Below are 11,300 nucleotides of genomic sequence, written 5' to 3'. Positions count from 1 at the left end.
AGCCTCTGATACAAGGTCCATTAAGACTACGCCAACTACAGAACTGTGGGCCCAAAGATATCACCGGGGCAATGGGTATGGTGCAAACAAAGATGGCAGCACAACAACACGTCGGCTTAAGCACCACCACCGGAACGCTCGACGGGGATCTTCTTCCGTTCAGGAGCGGGCTGCTGCTCGTCCTCGCCGAGCTTGGCGAGGTGGGTGAAGGCCGAGTCGAGCTGGAGCTCCTTGAGCCCAGCGGCAATGTCCAAGAAGTCCTGGAAGTCGATCGAGCCCTTGCGGCCAAAGTCGACCTCGGCAAGGATGCCGTCGGCGGTCTGGACGCTCGAGCCGTAGCCCGCGTTGGACATGGCGCGGAGAATGTCCTTGCGGTCAATCTTCTGGTCGTGGTCGTGGTCGAGCTGGGCAAACTGCTCAGTAAGGCGCTGGAGCTCCTTGGGCGAGAAGGCGGAACGGGCGTACACGGCCTCCTCCTGCTTTGTTGTCAGGCCCATGATGGGGACGTTGCCGTGCCTCTTGACGACCTCGGCGAGCGTGATCTTGGTGTTGGCGGGGAGACCCATCGACTTGAGGTACTGGATGGCGTCGTCAAACTCCTGGTTCTTGCGCTTGCTGTCCCATCCGAGCTCCTCGCCCATAATGTCAATGACGCGGGGGAGCGACTCGAGCGTGACCTGGACGTTGAGGAACGACAGACGCGTGCGGCGGCCGATAAAGTCGGTCGCCTTGAGCGCAAACTCGTGGCGGACGGCGTAGCGGGCCTCGGCCTCAATGTAAGGGTAGAGAGCCGAGAAGCGCGTGCCGTGGATGGGCCAGGTCTTGCCGGTCGACTCGGACATGGACGCGACGGTCCACGCGCGGTCGCCGTAAGACTCGGACAGGTGCTTGGCGACCTCGGTCTCGAGACCAAACTGCTGGATGAGCTTGATGTACATTGTGGGTGACCAGGCGTGGCCACCGACAAGCTTGATGTGGGCGGTCTGCGAGGGGCCGTTGGGGGCAAGGTCAAACTCCTTGACGGCGGCGTCGACGGTCTCCTCGGCCATGGCACGGCTGGGAAGGTTAGCCGGTGGTTACGATTGCCACTGATCCGCGGCACTCACTAGGTAGTCCACTTGCCGCCGGCAATGGTCAACAGACCGCCCTCGCTGACGTTGATCATGTGGTTGCGGACGAGCGACTGCGTGTCCTTGGCTCCGGGGTCACGAACAAGGGGGCGGATACCCGACCAGGCCGAAAGGACATCACCGCGGCGGACCTTGATGTCGGGCGAGAGGTAGCGGCGGACCTCGTCGAGGATCCACTGGATCTCCTGCTCCTTGGGGATGGGGTTCTGCTCGACGGTAGTGGGCGAGTCGGTCGTACCGGCGATGACGTTGCCCTGCCATGGGAGGAAGAAGATGACACGGCCGTCGGAGGTCGCGGGGTCGAGCAGACCCATGGTCTTGGGGCCGTAGTAGTTCTAGCGACGGGTGTTAGCGGAAAGTCTTGGCAGTGGCGCCGACACCGGCCGACACTTACCGGCAGGGTGATGTGAACACCGGCACTAGGGGCGACAATGTTTGCGATGGTAGGGTCGTCAAGCTTGCGGACACCGTCGGCGAAGGGGCCAGTAGCGTTGACAACACCGCGGGTGCGGACGGTGAACTCCTCGCCAGTGAGCTTGTCCTTGAGCGTGGCCGAGTGGATGCGGGGGATGCCACCGCGCTTGAAGTCGGGCTTCTTGTGGAGCGCGACGACCTCGGTGCGGTTGGCGACGATGGCGCCGTGCTGCACAGCCGTGGAAACAAGGGCAATGTTCATGCGCGAGTCGTTGTGCTGGCCGTCATAGTAGACAACCGAGCCGACAAGGCCGTCCGCCTTGAGCATGGGGAACGCCTCGAGCGAGCGGCCCTTGCCCATCCAGTACGCGCTCTCCATGTTCTCCTTACCGGCGAGCAGGTCGTAGGCCTTGCAGCCAATGTAGTAGTACGGCAGCTGCCACCACGTGTAGATGGGGAGGAGGATAGGGAGCATGTTGGAGAGGTAGGGCGCCGTCTCGAGGAAGACCTTGCGCTCGCGGAGGGCCTCCTTGACGAGCTTGTACTGCTCGTAGTCGAGCTCCATGACGGCCTTCTGGAGGTAACGGACACCGCCGTGGACGAGCTTGGTCGACTTGGACGAGGTGCCCGACGCAAAGTCGTCGCGCTCAACACACGCGACCTTGAGCCCTCTCGACGCCGCGTCGAGCGCGGTACCGGCGCCGGTCGCGCCTCCACCGATGATGAGGAGGTCGAAGACGTCGTCGTCATCGGCCTGGGCGGCAAGCTTGGCAGCCACGCCGCCGGGGGGCACGATTCCCGGCTCGGGTCCGCCGTGCTCAGTGCGCTTCATGAACACGCCCGACGAGCGCAGGTGGTCGAGCATCTGCTCGCGCGTCATCGGCGACCAGAGCGGCGACGGGCGCCGCTTCGTGACGGGGATCGAGTCGAGCTGGGCGTGCGCGTCGCGCTGCAGCAGCAGGTACGACGAGCCGACCGCGACCGTGGTCGCGGCGACGACGGCCGAGCGGCGGGAGAGCACGCGGAACATGGTGTGAGGTGGGGAGTGAGATGGTGAGATGGAAAAAAAGAGCGGATCGGCTGTTGACGGCGGCGGCGGTCAGTCAGGTGGGCGGGCGGTGACTGCCTGCGATCGGCGTACACGTGCGTTTCGTCGGGTCGAGGGGCGAGCGGGGCGCGGGTGTGTGTGTTGGTAAGATGTACGATGCGACAATCGACAGCGAGGTATGCTTGGCGATGCGCAACGACGGCGACGACGACGTGGGTGGGTGGTATGGACGGGGGGGGGCCTAGTAGCCGTTGCTACCGCTCGCTGGGTTGTTGTGAAATAATCTCACGACGCGACACCCGCCAGGCAGTGACCCTTTTATTCTACGCAACGACTCGCTCTGCGCGGCCCGGCGGGCCGTTACACATCCAGACAAAGGAGCAGACCCGGCGCCGGGCGGCCCTGTGCCCCCGGCCGGCTCGGATGTTCTGTGCTGATGCTGGTGGTGCACTGCCAGCCAGCTATGCTAAGCTATGCATGGGTACTGCTCGTTGCACACGGGCTACATGCGACGTGGCCAAAAGTTGATATCAAGGGTAAGCAAGTTGGGGATGGCCGTCGACCTAGCCAGGCTTAGCAGGCCCAAGTTGGGGATAGCTGCCCATGGCCACCAGGCACATATCACAGCCAAAAGTCAAAGTTGGGAATCGGCGACATTGTGATGCAATCTCGGTTTCATCAACGACGCTCCCATCCCCAATATGATGCCATCGGCGTGTGCTTGCAGCGACGAGGACAACTCGACAACTCATGCATCGCCCACGCAAGCAGCCCACGCGCCCCCGCCTCCCTTCCCAACTTTTGTCGTTCCCAACTTGTGCCGAGCACGTTCACAGTCGCCGTTTCGCAAGCAGCCCGTCGCCGGCCAGCGCGGAGGTAGGGCTCCGCGCACCAACGCCTGACTGCCTGGTGCCGGGGCGCACGGGTGCGCTCCTGCACTCTGCACTCGTGCACCCCTGCAAGGCGAGGGACCGCCCGGCCTCGGCCAACGCCGTCGTCCTTGCTGCGCGCTGCCTGCAGAGCAGCAGAGCAGTGTGGGGACGATCCTGCCCCAGGGCCGATGACGCACCGCGGTTGACAACGACAACGTCCGCCCTGGTCGGTCGTCATAAGCGAGCTGTGGTCCATGGCAACAAGCACCCACGCGTAGGCGAGACCGAGGACACATGGCAGGTGGTACGCGACGACGATAAGCGATGTCCAATACTTCTGTCGGGGTGTCAGTGGCCATGACATGAGGCCTCGACACAGGCGTTCGCCTCGCCGTTGGAAGACTGACTGAGGCGGGCCCCGGGCTTATCGTTGCCCTACATAGACTGCAGCGACGAGCTGTGGGGCTGGCGCCGGTGCAAGCGGGGCGACATACGCGTGCCCTCTGGTGCCCCGTCGCAGAACATGTTCCCAGGCCTTGCCGGCACAAAGCCACTGGCTGGAGCTTCGGCGGAGCTTCGGGGAGTCGCAGAAGAACCGAAGATCAGCAGGACGGCGTCGATCAGACAGAGGCGAGGTCGATGAGGTCGATCCGTACCGACGGAGCCAGGTACCAACTGGGGGCCACTGACAGCCCGTGTGCGCATCATCAGCGAAACTGGCATCACGCCTTATCTTTACAGCCCCATCCCATCTATCGAGTCGAGCCTCACCCCCGCACTTAGCAGCAGCAGCACGGACAGACGGGGTACGGGATCCCCCAGAAACACCCGCACCCGCACCCGTTGGAGGAGCACTGCGCCTGGAGGCACCCGCCGCGGGGGCGTAGGATGTCGGTGGTGGCCGTGTGTGGCGGAGGGGCCGTGGCTGGGGTCCGTCAGCTCGGTGCCAGCCGATCCAACTCACCGTCCATTGACCTCGTTGGCCGCGGCTGGGTGGAGACCGTCGTTGACTGTGTCGGTGTCATGTCGGTGAGTGGGTTGTGGTACGATGCACCGAGGGAGACACTAGCAGATAGGTCGGTATCTGCTACATGCCGCTGTCGGTCAGGCAACGCGGGGTGGAATGTGGCATTCCACGAGGCCTTGTGCTAGCCTGGTGGCTGTTTCGCTACCAGCATGAGTGGTTCACACTTGGCGCTCGCTTTCAGGTGCTGGTAGGTTGAACGGTGGGGGAGGTGGGAGATGGAGGGTTAGTGTTAGAGGGCCCGTATCGTACGAGGCTGGAGGAGGGGGAGGGTCGTTGGAGAACGAGGCGTCGTTCAGCCAGCAGCTGGCGGCGCTCCGTAACCTTTGCTCGGATAGATATACATCCACACAGGAGGCTCAGGTATCATCGGACCGCAGACAAGGTGCCGGCGTAAGCGTTGTCGCTGCCGCCCCAGCCCCGTTGCCACAGACCCGCCGGGCCCCAAACCCTTAATAAACCGTAGTGGTGGTGGTACTGTGCGTCGTCGTGTGCGTCTAGAAGGTCTCCTCGACGCCGCAGCAGCATGGGCAGATGGGGTACGGGATGAACCAGCAGCACCCGATGCCGCAGCCGTTACACACGCAGTGGCCCTGCAGGCATCCGCCGCGCGGGCGCAGGATGTCGGCTGTCGTCGTGGCGCCATCGGGCGGTGGCACTGGCGCTTTGGCTTGCCGTCAGCGCGTCGCTCACGGCCGCCCAACGTACCCTCCATCGCTGGCGTCGGCGCTGGTTGGGCCACTGTCGTCTGGGGCTGCATCGCGAGTGCGTGAGTGGGTGAGTGGGCGGTTGACGAAGACGTCGGGGCGGTGTTGCTTGTTGATGGCTTGGCAATGTCAAGTGGCCGTCTCCACCGCGTTTCAGCCGGCCATGATGCCCGTGATGCCCGCGATGCCGTCCGTCTTCTGTGTGCAGTGGTGACCTCGGCTCATAAATACATATACAACGACCACCATCATCATATCGCGCAGCCTCGTGCCGCCTTACACCGCATACGTGACAGTCCTCGTCTGCTCCACCATAGGCCCGTCGCCAATCGCGATCCCCCTTGTCCCCTTAACAGTGTACTTCGTCTCCTCCTCCTCCATCTCATCGTCCTAGACTTCCGCACAGCAGCAAGGGCAGATAGGGTAGGGAATGAACCAGCAGCACCCGATACCGCAGCCGTTAAACACGCAGTGGGCCTGCAGGCACCCGCCGCGGGGGCGGAGGACGGCGGTGGTCGTTTGTGGCGTCGGCGCCGGCGCTGGCGCTGTGGCTGCGAGGTCAGCGCGGTCTGATGAGGTGGGACGCACCGTCCACGCTCATTCGCGGCGTTGGGCCTGGCTGGGCCACTACTTTCTGTGTGTCTGGCATGGAAGTAGAGTGGGCGGTGGCGAGGTTGAAGGCCTTGCGCGCTCGTGTTATGAGTTATCTGCTAGCGCCACCGACATGGCTAAGTTGGGATTCATTGGGTGCTGCGCATGTTTCATCCTGCGTCGATGCCCGCTCTGCTTGCCATGTCGACGTTCGCGGGTCTTGGATCGGCAGGGGCGGGTTCCAGACCTGCATAACGTCAGCCTCGGCCCATGCCTGCCCTCTGGCTTCCTCCAAGGCCGTCTGCTGCGCGTCGACTATCATTCTGGGCGATCAGACAGCATCTGGCCACTTCTTGCTCGATGTTTGTTGTCGAGCGGAGGCGGGGTCCCCGGACTTAACCGGGAGGATGGAATACGGCCTTTATTAAGGCGGCCGAGCGCAGAGTGGCTGCATGCTCACTGCCAGGCACGCCCTGCCTTGCATCACACCACCATCCACCCACCACATTGCACCACATTGAACAAACCCACAACATCGCTGCTCCGTCCATCGTGACCACCCCGTCTCCGTCGCTCCGTCCAGGCCGCCGTTCCGCAACTCTAAGGCCGGCAACAGCAACAACAACAACAACAACGCGCACCCCCCTCCCCCGCATGCCCCACCCCCGATTCCCATAAATCCCCTCCTCCCTCCGCACTGTTCTACTCGCCCCACGCCCTCCGCTTCCACGACAACTACCACCGCCAGCGCTCACCTCGCAGCAGCAGCATGGCGGCGTCGCCCACCACCGAGGGGAAGCGGGCGAGCTTTGACTCGTTCCAGTCGGCCCATTCGGCGTCGCAGTCGCAGTCGCACGACGAGAACGGACACGGGGCGGCGGGCAGTGGGCCCGGCCCCTCGCCCGAGCAGCAGGCGCAGGAGTCTGAGCCCACCACCATCGCCGCGGCCGAGGCCACCGTCACCTGCCCGCACTGCGACCAGCCGTTGCCGGCGTCGCTGCTCGCGACGCACAAGCTCGGCGAGTCGTCGCGCCGCCCCCGCCGGCCGACCCTGTCGGCCAGTGCGTCCTCCCCCGCTGTGCCGGGCAGCGGCGCGGCCACGCCACACGGCGAGTCGGCCCCCGACCGGCCCGCATCACGCCGCAGCTCGCTGCCCGGTGAGCCGTCGGGCACGAGCGAGTCGCTCAAGACGTCGGTCGACCAGGCGGACGCCTCGGAGACAGCGGCGTCAAAGAGCGCCATCAGCGACGACGAGCTGCGGCGATGGTCCAGCCTCGCCGGCGTGAGCTTGGAGCTGCCGAGCAAGGCGGACAAGCCGGCGCCGACGCCGGCGAGCCTTGCTGCTGCGAGCAGCAGTGTCAACGCATTCCCGCTTCTCCCACCGCCCCCACCTGGCGCCGCAAAGGCACCAGCGTCCAAGCCCAGCCCTCGCGCCGCCGCAAGCACCTCGCGGTTTGGCTTCTTCGCGCGCAACAAGAGCAAGGCGGACATTGACAGCGACGACGACTCGGACAGCGGCGGCGCAGGAGGCTATGCGCGCCTCGCTGGGCCCGGGTCCGACGACGACGATGACGACGACGGATACGAGAGCGACAAGCCGTTCCCCAAGAAGTCGCCGGTAAAGGCTGAGCCGAGGGCCGAGGAAGAGGCGGCGGAGGCGGAGGCGGCGGCGGCCAAGCCACCACTGCCGGCGGCCGCTGCACCAGAACCCGCAGCTGCGGCTTCGCCTGCAGGCGCCGTGTCGACCGACGACAGCGATCTGCGCACACTGCTGCGCGAAGTGCTTGGTCGTGTGCACACTCTGGTATGTTGCCCACCCACCCACCCACCCACCCTGCCAAGCGCAGCACTGACCGCCCCCAGTCAAAATCACACGCCGAGCTTGTCGAGTCGCACACGAGCCTCCTGACGTTGCTGAAAATCGCACGCTCCAACCTCGTCATGGCCGAAGCCAACACCGAGATGCTCGAGGAGGAGCTGAAGCGCGCCAAGGCTGCGCAGCCGCGGTCGAGCGCTGCCGGCTCTGACCGGCCGTCAGGCGACGGCGGGCGGGGCAGGCCACCGAGCCTGCAGATCCTCCCGAGCCCTGGTATCTCGTCGAAGACCGAGAGCAAGGGGTTCGGGTTCTGGAACTCGGGCAACAAGAAGAAGGTGGTCGCCAGCAGCGCCGTGCAGTCGCCTACGTCGGGCGAGCCGGCGCAGACGCTCACGGTGCGCACGTCGACCGACAGCTCGGCGCCCCGCTCGCCCATGTCCGAGGCGGCGGTTGCGGCGGAGGCGCCGCACGCAGCCGAGCTCAAGCGGCTCAGAGACGAGGCGGCGGCCAACCAGGCCAAGCTGGACAAGCAGGCCGACGAGCTCGAGGCGCTCAAGTACGGCAAGAAGGAGCTCGAGGCCGAGCTCGAAGGGCTCAGCCAGGCGCTGTTCGAGGAGGCGAACAAGATGGTGTCGGACGAGCGCAAGCGCGTCACCGAGCTCGAGGAGAACCTGCGCGAGGTGAAAGACGAGCGCGAGGCCCTCCGCGAGACGGTCAAGGTGCTTGGCGGGCGGCTGGTCACACCGGCCCCGGGCACGCCCGTGATCGGCGCCAACGGCGAGGACGGTGCAGAGCTGTCGCCCAACCTCGACAAGCACTACGCCGCGCTTCGCCGCAGCATCCACCACGTCGTGAACGAGCCGACGCCGGGCACGTCGCCAGACGACAGCGAGGCCGAGGCGGCCGTCGAAGCCGTCGTCAATGGCGCCGATGCCGCCGACAATGCTGCCGACGACACGCCAAAGAAGACGGCAGAGGAGATCATGCGCATGGATACCCCGAAACAGAGTCTCGAGACGGGGCCCAACCCGTGGGCATAGGGTACGGCGCGCGGACTAGCATCAGAGCTCAGAGAGAGAGGGAGAGCGGCCATCAACATCAATCTGTACTCGTAGCAACTGGGCCTTTTTGTACATATGCAAGCAAGCGGCACCGCAAAGTAATCAGCTACAGTGTGGCATTGTTTCTGTGCTACTGATGTTGATGGGTGGTCTATAGTTGTGGGGGTATACCATTTTAGTTACACTTGCTGCGCTGCCGCTGTGTTCTCATCCCACCCTCTGCCGGCCCGTCGTGGCCAAAGAGTCGTGCAATTGCAGACCCGGGTTTTAGTGTGCGTGCTCGCCAGAGTGGTTGGACGAGTTGGACGCAGTCTCGCGCTCCTCGGCAACCGGCGGGCAGCACGTGTCGGCGACGCACTGCTCGGGCGGGCAGCGGATCAGGCACGATCTCTCACCGGCATCGGCGTCATCGTCCGACTCGCCGGCGGCATCCGAGAACTCGGGCTGGATGGTCACCGAGTGGATGCCGTGGCTGTGGAGCACGTGGCGGATCTCGTTGGCCACCTGCATGTAGTCGGAGCCGCGGAGGATGAGAACGTGCACCGACGCGACGACCGTCGTCTCGGACAGCTGCCACACGTGAAGCTCGTGGACCGACACCACACCAGGGACCGACTTGATGGCGCTGCGGACGTCCTCGAGCGAGACGTGCGTAGGCACGCCCTGCATGAGGATGGCCGAGGCCGACTTGACGAGAGGGAGCGCCGAGTTGAAGATGATGACCGTGATGAGCAGAGAGACACCTGGGTCAAAGTACAGGGTCCAGCGGCCTTCAAAGCTGCGGCGTGTTAGCTAGCTGCGAGCCTGGAACGTTCGCTCGGAGCATCCGACTTACAACCAGATGACGAGACCGGCGGCGATGACGCCGACGTTGCCGAGAGCGTCGCCAAGAACGTGGAGGAACACGCCGTGCATGTTCATCGAACCGTGAGAACCGTGGCCGCCGGCGGCACCGTGGTTGTGGCCAGCGTGGTTGCCGCCGCGCTCGGCGGCGTCGGCGCTGTCGGCGTGGTCATGGTCGTGGTCGTGGGCCTTGACAACATCGTTGGTAGGCGTGTTGACAGCGGTCTCGTCGACAGCGGTCGAGGTGCCAGCAGAGGAGGAACCCTCAGTCGAGGTCGACGGAGGGGGAATCGTCTCGTTGGAGCCGGGGTTGGGAACCTTGACGTTCTTAGAGACACTCTGGCGGGTACGGCTGACAGAACCGTAGTTGCGACGGCTGATAGAGGGGTGGCGACCAGTGTGGTCTCGGGGGCTCTTGGAGAGGAACGAAGTCTCGTCGACCGACTGGGACAGGTTGTGGGCCGTCTCGATGATCTGAGCGCGGGTCTCGGCGGGGTGCTGGTACAGCGAGTCGATCGAGTCGGCACGCTTGCGGCGGACGACGACCGCGTCCGAAGACTGGTCAAGGGGCTCGTCGGGCTGGACAGGAAGCGCGACAGGTCCATGCGAGTGGCCGCCGTGTGAGTGGCCGTGCTCTGTGACCTTGTCAGCGGGAGTGCCCGCGGCGTCTCCGAGCACGTACCGTGGAAGAGAATCAGGCCAACAATGTTGCTGAGCAGACCCAAGCTTCCGACCAGGACGATCAGGCGGGGGTTGGTGATCTCTGCAAACACACGGCGGTTAGCGAACAGGGTCCAAACACCGCGATCTCATCAACAGAGTGCCCCGAATCACGATCAACGTGGTAGACGGTACCCGCACGGTCACGCACCAGGGGGAGACACGATACGGCCAATGGCCTCGAGAGCGATGGTGGAGCAGAGAGCGATGAGGAAGACGCCGTTGATGAGGGCGCCGAGGATCTCCGCGCGCTGCCAGCCGTACGAGTTCTCGGCCGATGACGGCGAGGTGGCGAGCTTGATCGTGTACAGGGCTACAATGAGCGAAAGCACATCACTGCGCCGGGTCAGCGTCCTGCTCCGTCCCGCTCCGTGCCGGGCGGACCTACTTGAGCATGTGGAACGAGTCGGCGACGAGAGCGAGCGAGCCAACCGCATAGCCGACAATGAGCTCCTGTGGCGTGTGTCAGCCAAGCCTTGGTACGATGCGCCGGTGCGGCATTGTTGGTAATGATTCAACGCCACCCACCAGGAAGAAGAAGGCCGTGTCAATGACCAAGAGCGTGATGATCCTAGCCTGCCGTGAGAGACCCATCTTGATGTTCTAAGCGCTGTGCGCGGTGGCGATGGGGGGGTCGAGGAAGGTGGTGGTGGTGGTAGTGGTGGTGGTGGGTAGTTAAAGACTGCTAAGGGCAAAAATGGTTTAAATAGCAGCGTGGTTGAAAATCGGACTACTCCGTCGATGTATTCGGTGGGAGGATCGGACAATGGACGTCACTAGCGACTGGCGGCAACTCCTGCGGCTCAAGCGGGCTCGGAGCGAGTGGTCGGAGGTGCGTGAATGTGCGGTGCGCGGTGTAAGCGACGGCACGAGTGCACGATGTGCTGCGCAGACCGAGGGGGAGGCGGTGTAGTTGGGAGGTCCAAGGAGGGGTCTAGAGGCGGGGATTCTAGCTCGCAGACCGGTGATTGAAGAATGAGGTCTAGTCGAGAGAGAGAGAGTTGAGCTGCTGCCAAGGCGGAGGCGGAGGCTGGTGGATTCGCAGGATCCCAGGGCTGTCGATGGTGCAATCTA

The 11,300-nt window shown here is 64.3% G+C and overlaps 3 protein-coding genes across 4 annotated transcripts; 1 reads left to right on the top strand and 2 right to left on the bottom strand.

Annotated features, from left to right (window-relative positions):
- Positions 1-3: 3 nt before the first annotated feature.
- GPD2_1 (Glycerol-3-phosphate dehydrogenase, mitochondrial) lies at positions 4-2,863 on the bottom strand. Of its 2 annotated transcripts, XM_062774853.1 has the most exons (4): positions 2,686-2,863; positions 1,525-2,624; positions 1,107-1,465; positions 4-1,056 (listed from the first exon to the last, which is right to left on the bottom strand). In XM_062774853.1, exons 2-4 carry the CDS (start codon positions 2,572-2,574, stop codon positions 117-119), a joined length of 2,349 nt encoding a protein of 782 aa, XP_062630837.1. In that variant the 5' UTR covers positions 2,575-2,624; positions 2,686-2,863; the 3' UTR covers positions 4-116. The 2 variants fall into 2 exon arrangements, with proteins under 2 accessions (XP_062630837.1, XP_062630838.1); XM_062774854.1 differs by having other exon boundaries at positions 1,525-2,863.
- A 3,692-nt stretch (positions 2,864-6,555) lies between these two features.
- Positions 6,556-8,642, top strand: LOC62_06G008321 (uncharacterized protein; the record flags this gene model as incomplete). The annotated part of the gene is made up of 2 exons (XM_062774852.1): positions 6,556-7,590; positions 7,650-8,642. The coding sequence occupies 2 exons, from the start codon at positions 6,556-6,558 to the stop codon at positions 8,640-8,642; spliced, it is 2,028 nt and encodes a 675-aa protein (XP_062630836.1).
- Positions 8,643-8,762: 120 nt separating this feature from the next.
- zhf1 (Zinc homeostasis factor 1) lies at positions 8,763-11,286 on the bottom strand. Its single transcript, XM_062774851.1, has 6 exons — positions 10,755-11,286; positions 10,615-10,679; positions 10,378-10,562; positions 10,189-10,269; positions 9,499-10,141; positions 8,763-9,441 (listed from the first exon to the last, which is right to left on the bottom strand). The coding sequence occupies exons 1-6, from the start codon at positions 10,818-10,820 to the stop codon at positions 8,931-8,933; spliced, it is 1,551 nt and encodes a 516-aa protein (XP_062630835.1). The 5' UTR covers positions 10,821-11,286; the 3' UTR covers positions 8,763-8,930.
- Between the last annotated feature and the right edge of the window lie 14 nt (positions 11,287-11,300).

Source organism: Vanrija pseudolonga, chromosome 6 (genome assembly GCF_020906515.1).
Source record: "Vanrija pseudolonga chromosome 6, complete sequence".
Taxonomy (NCBI): domain Eukaryota; kingdom Fungi; phylum Basidiomycota; class Tremellomycetes; order Trichosporonales; family Trichosporonaceae; genus Vanrija; species Vanrija pseudolonga.
The sequence above is the reverse complement of the archived record's forward strand: the minus strand, read 5'-3'. Positions and strand labels throughout refer to the sequence as shown.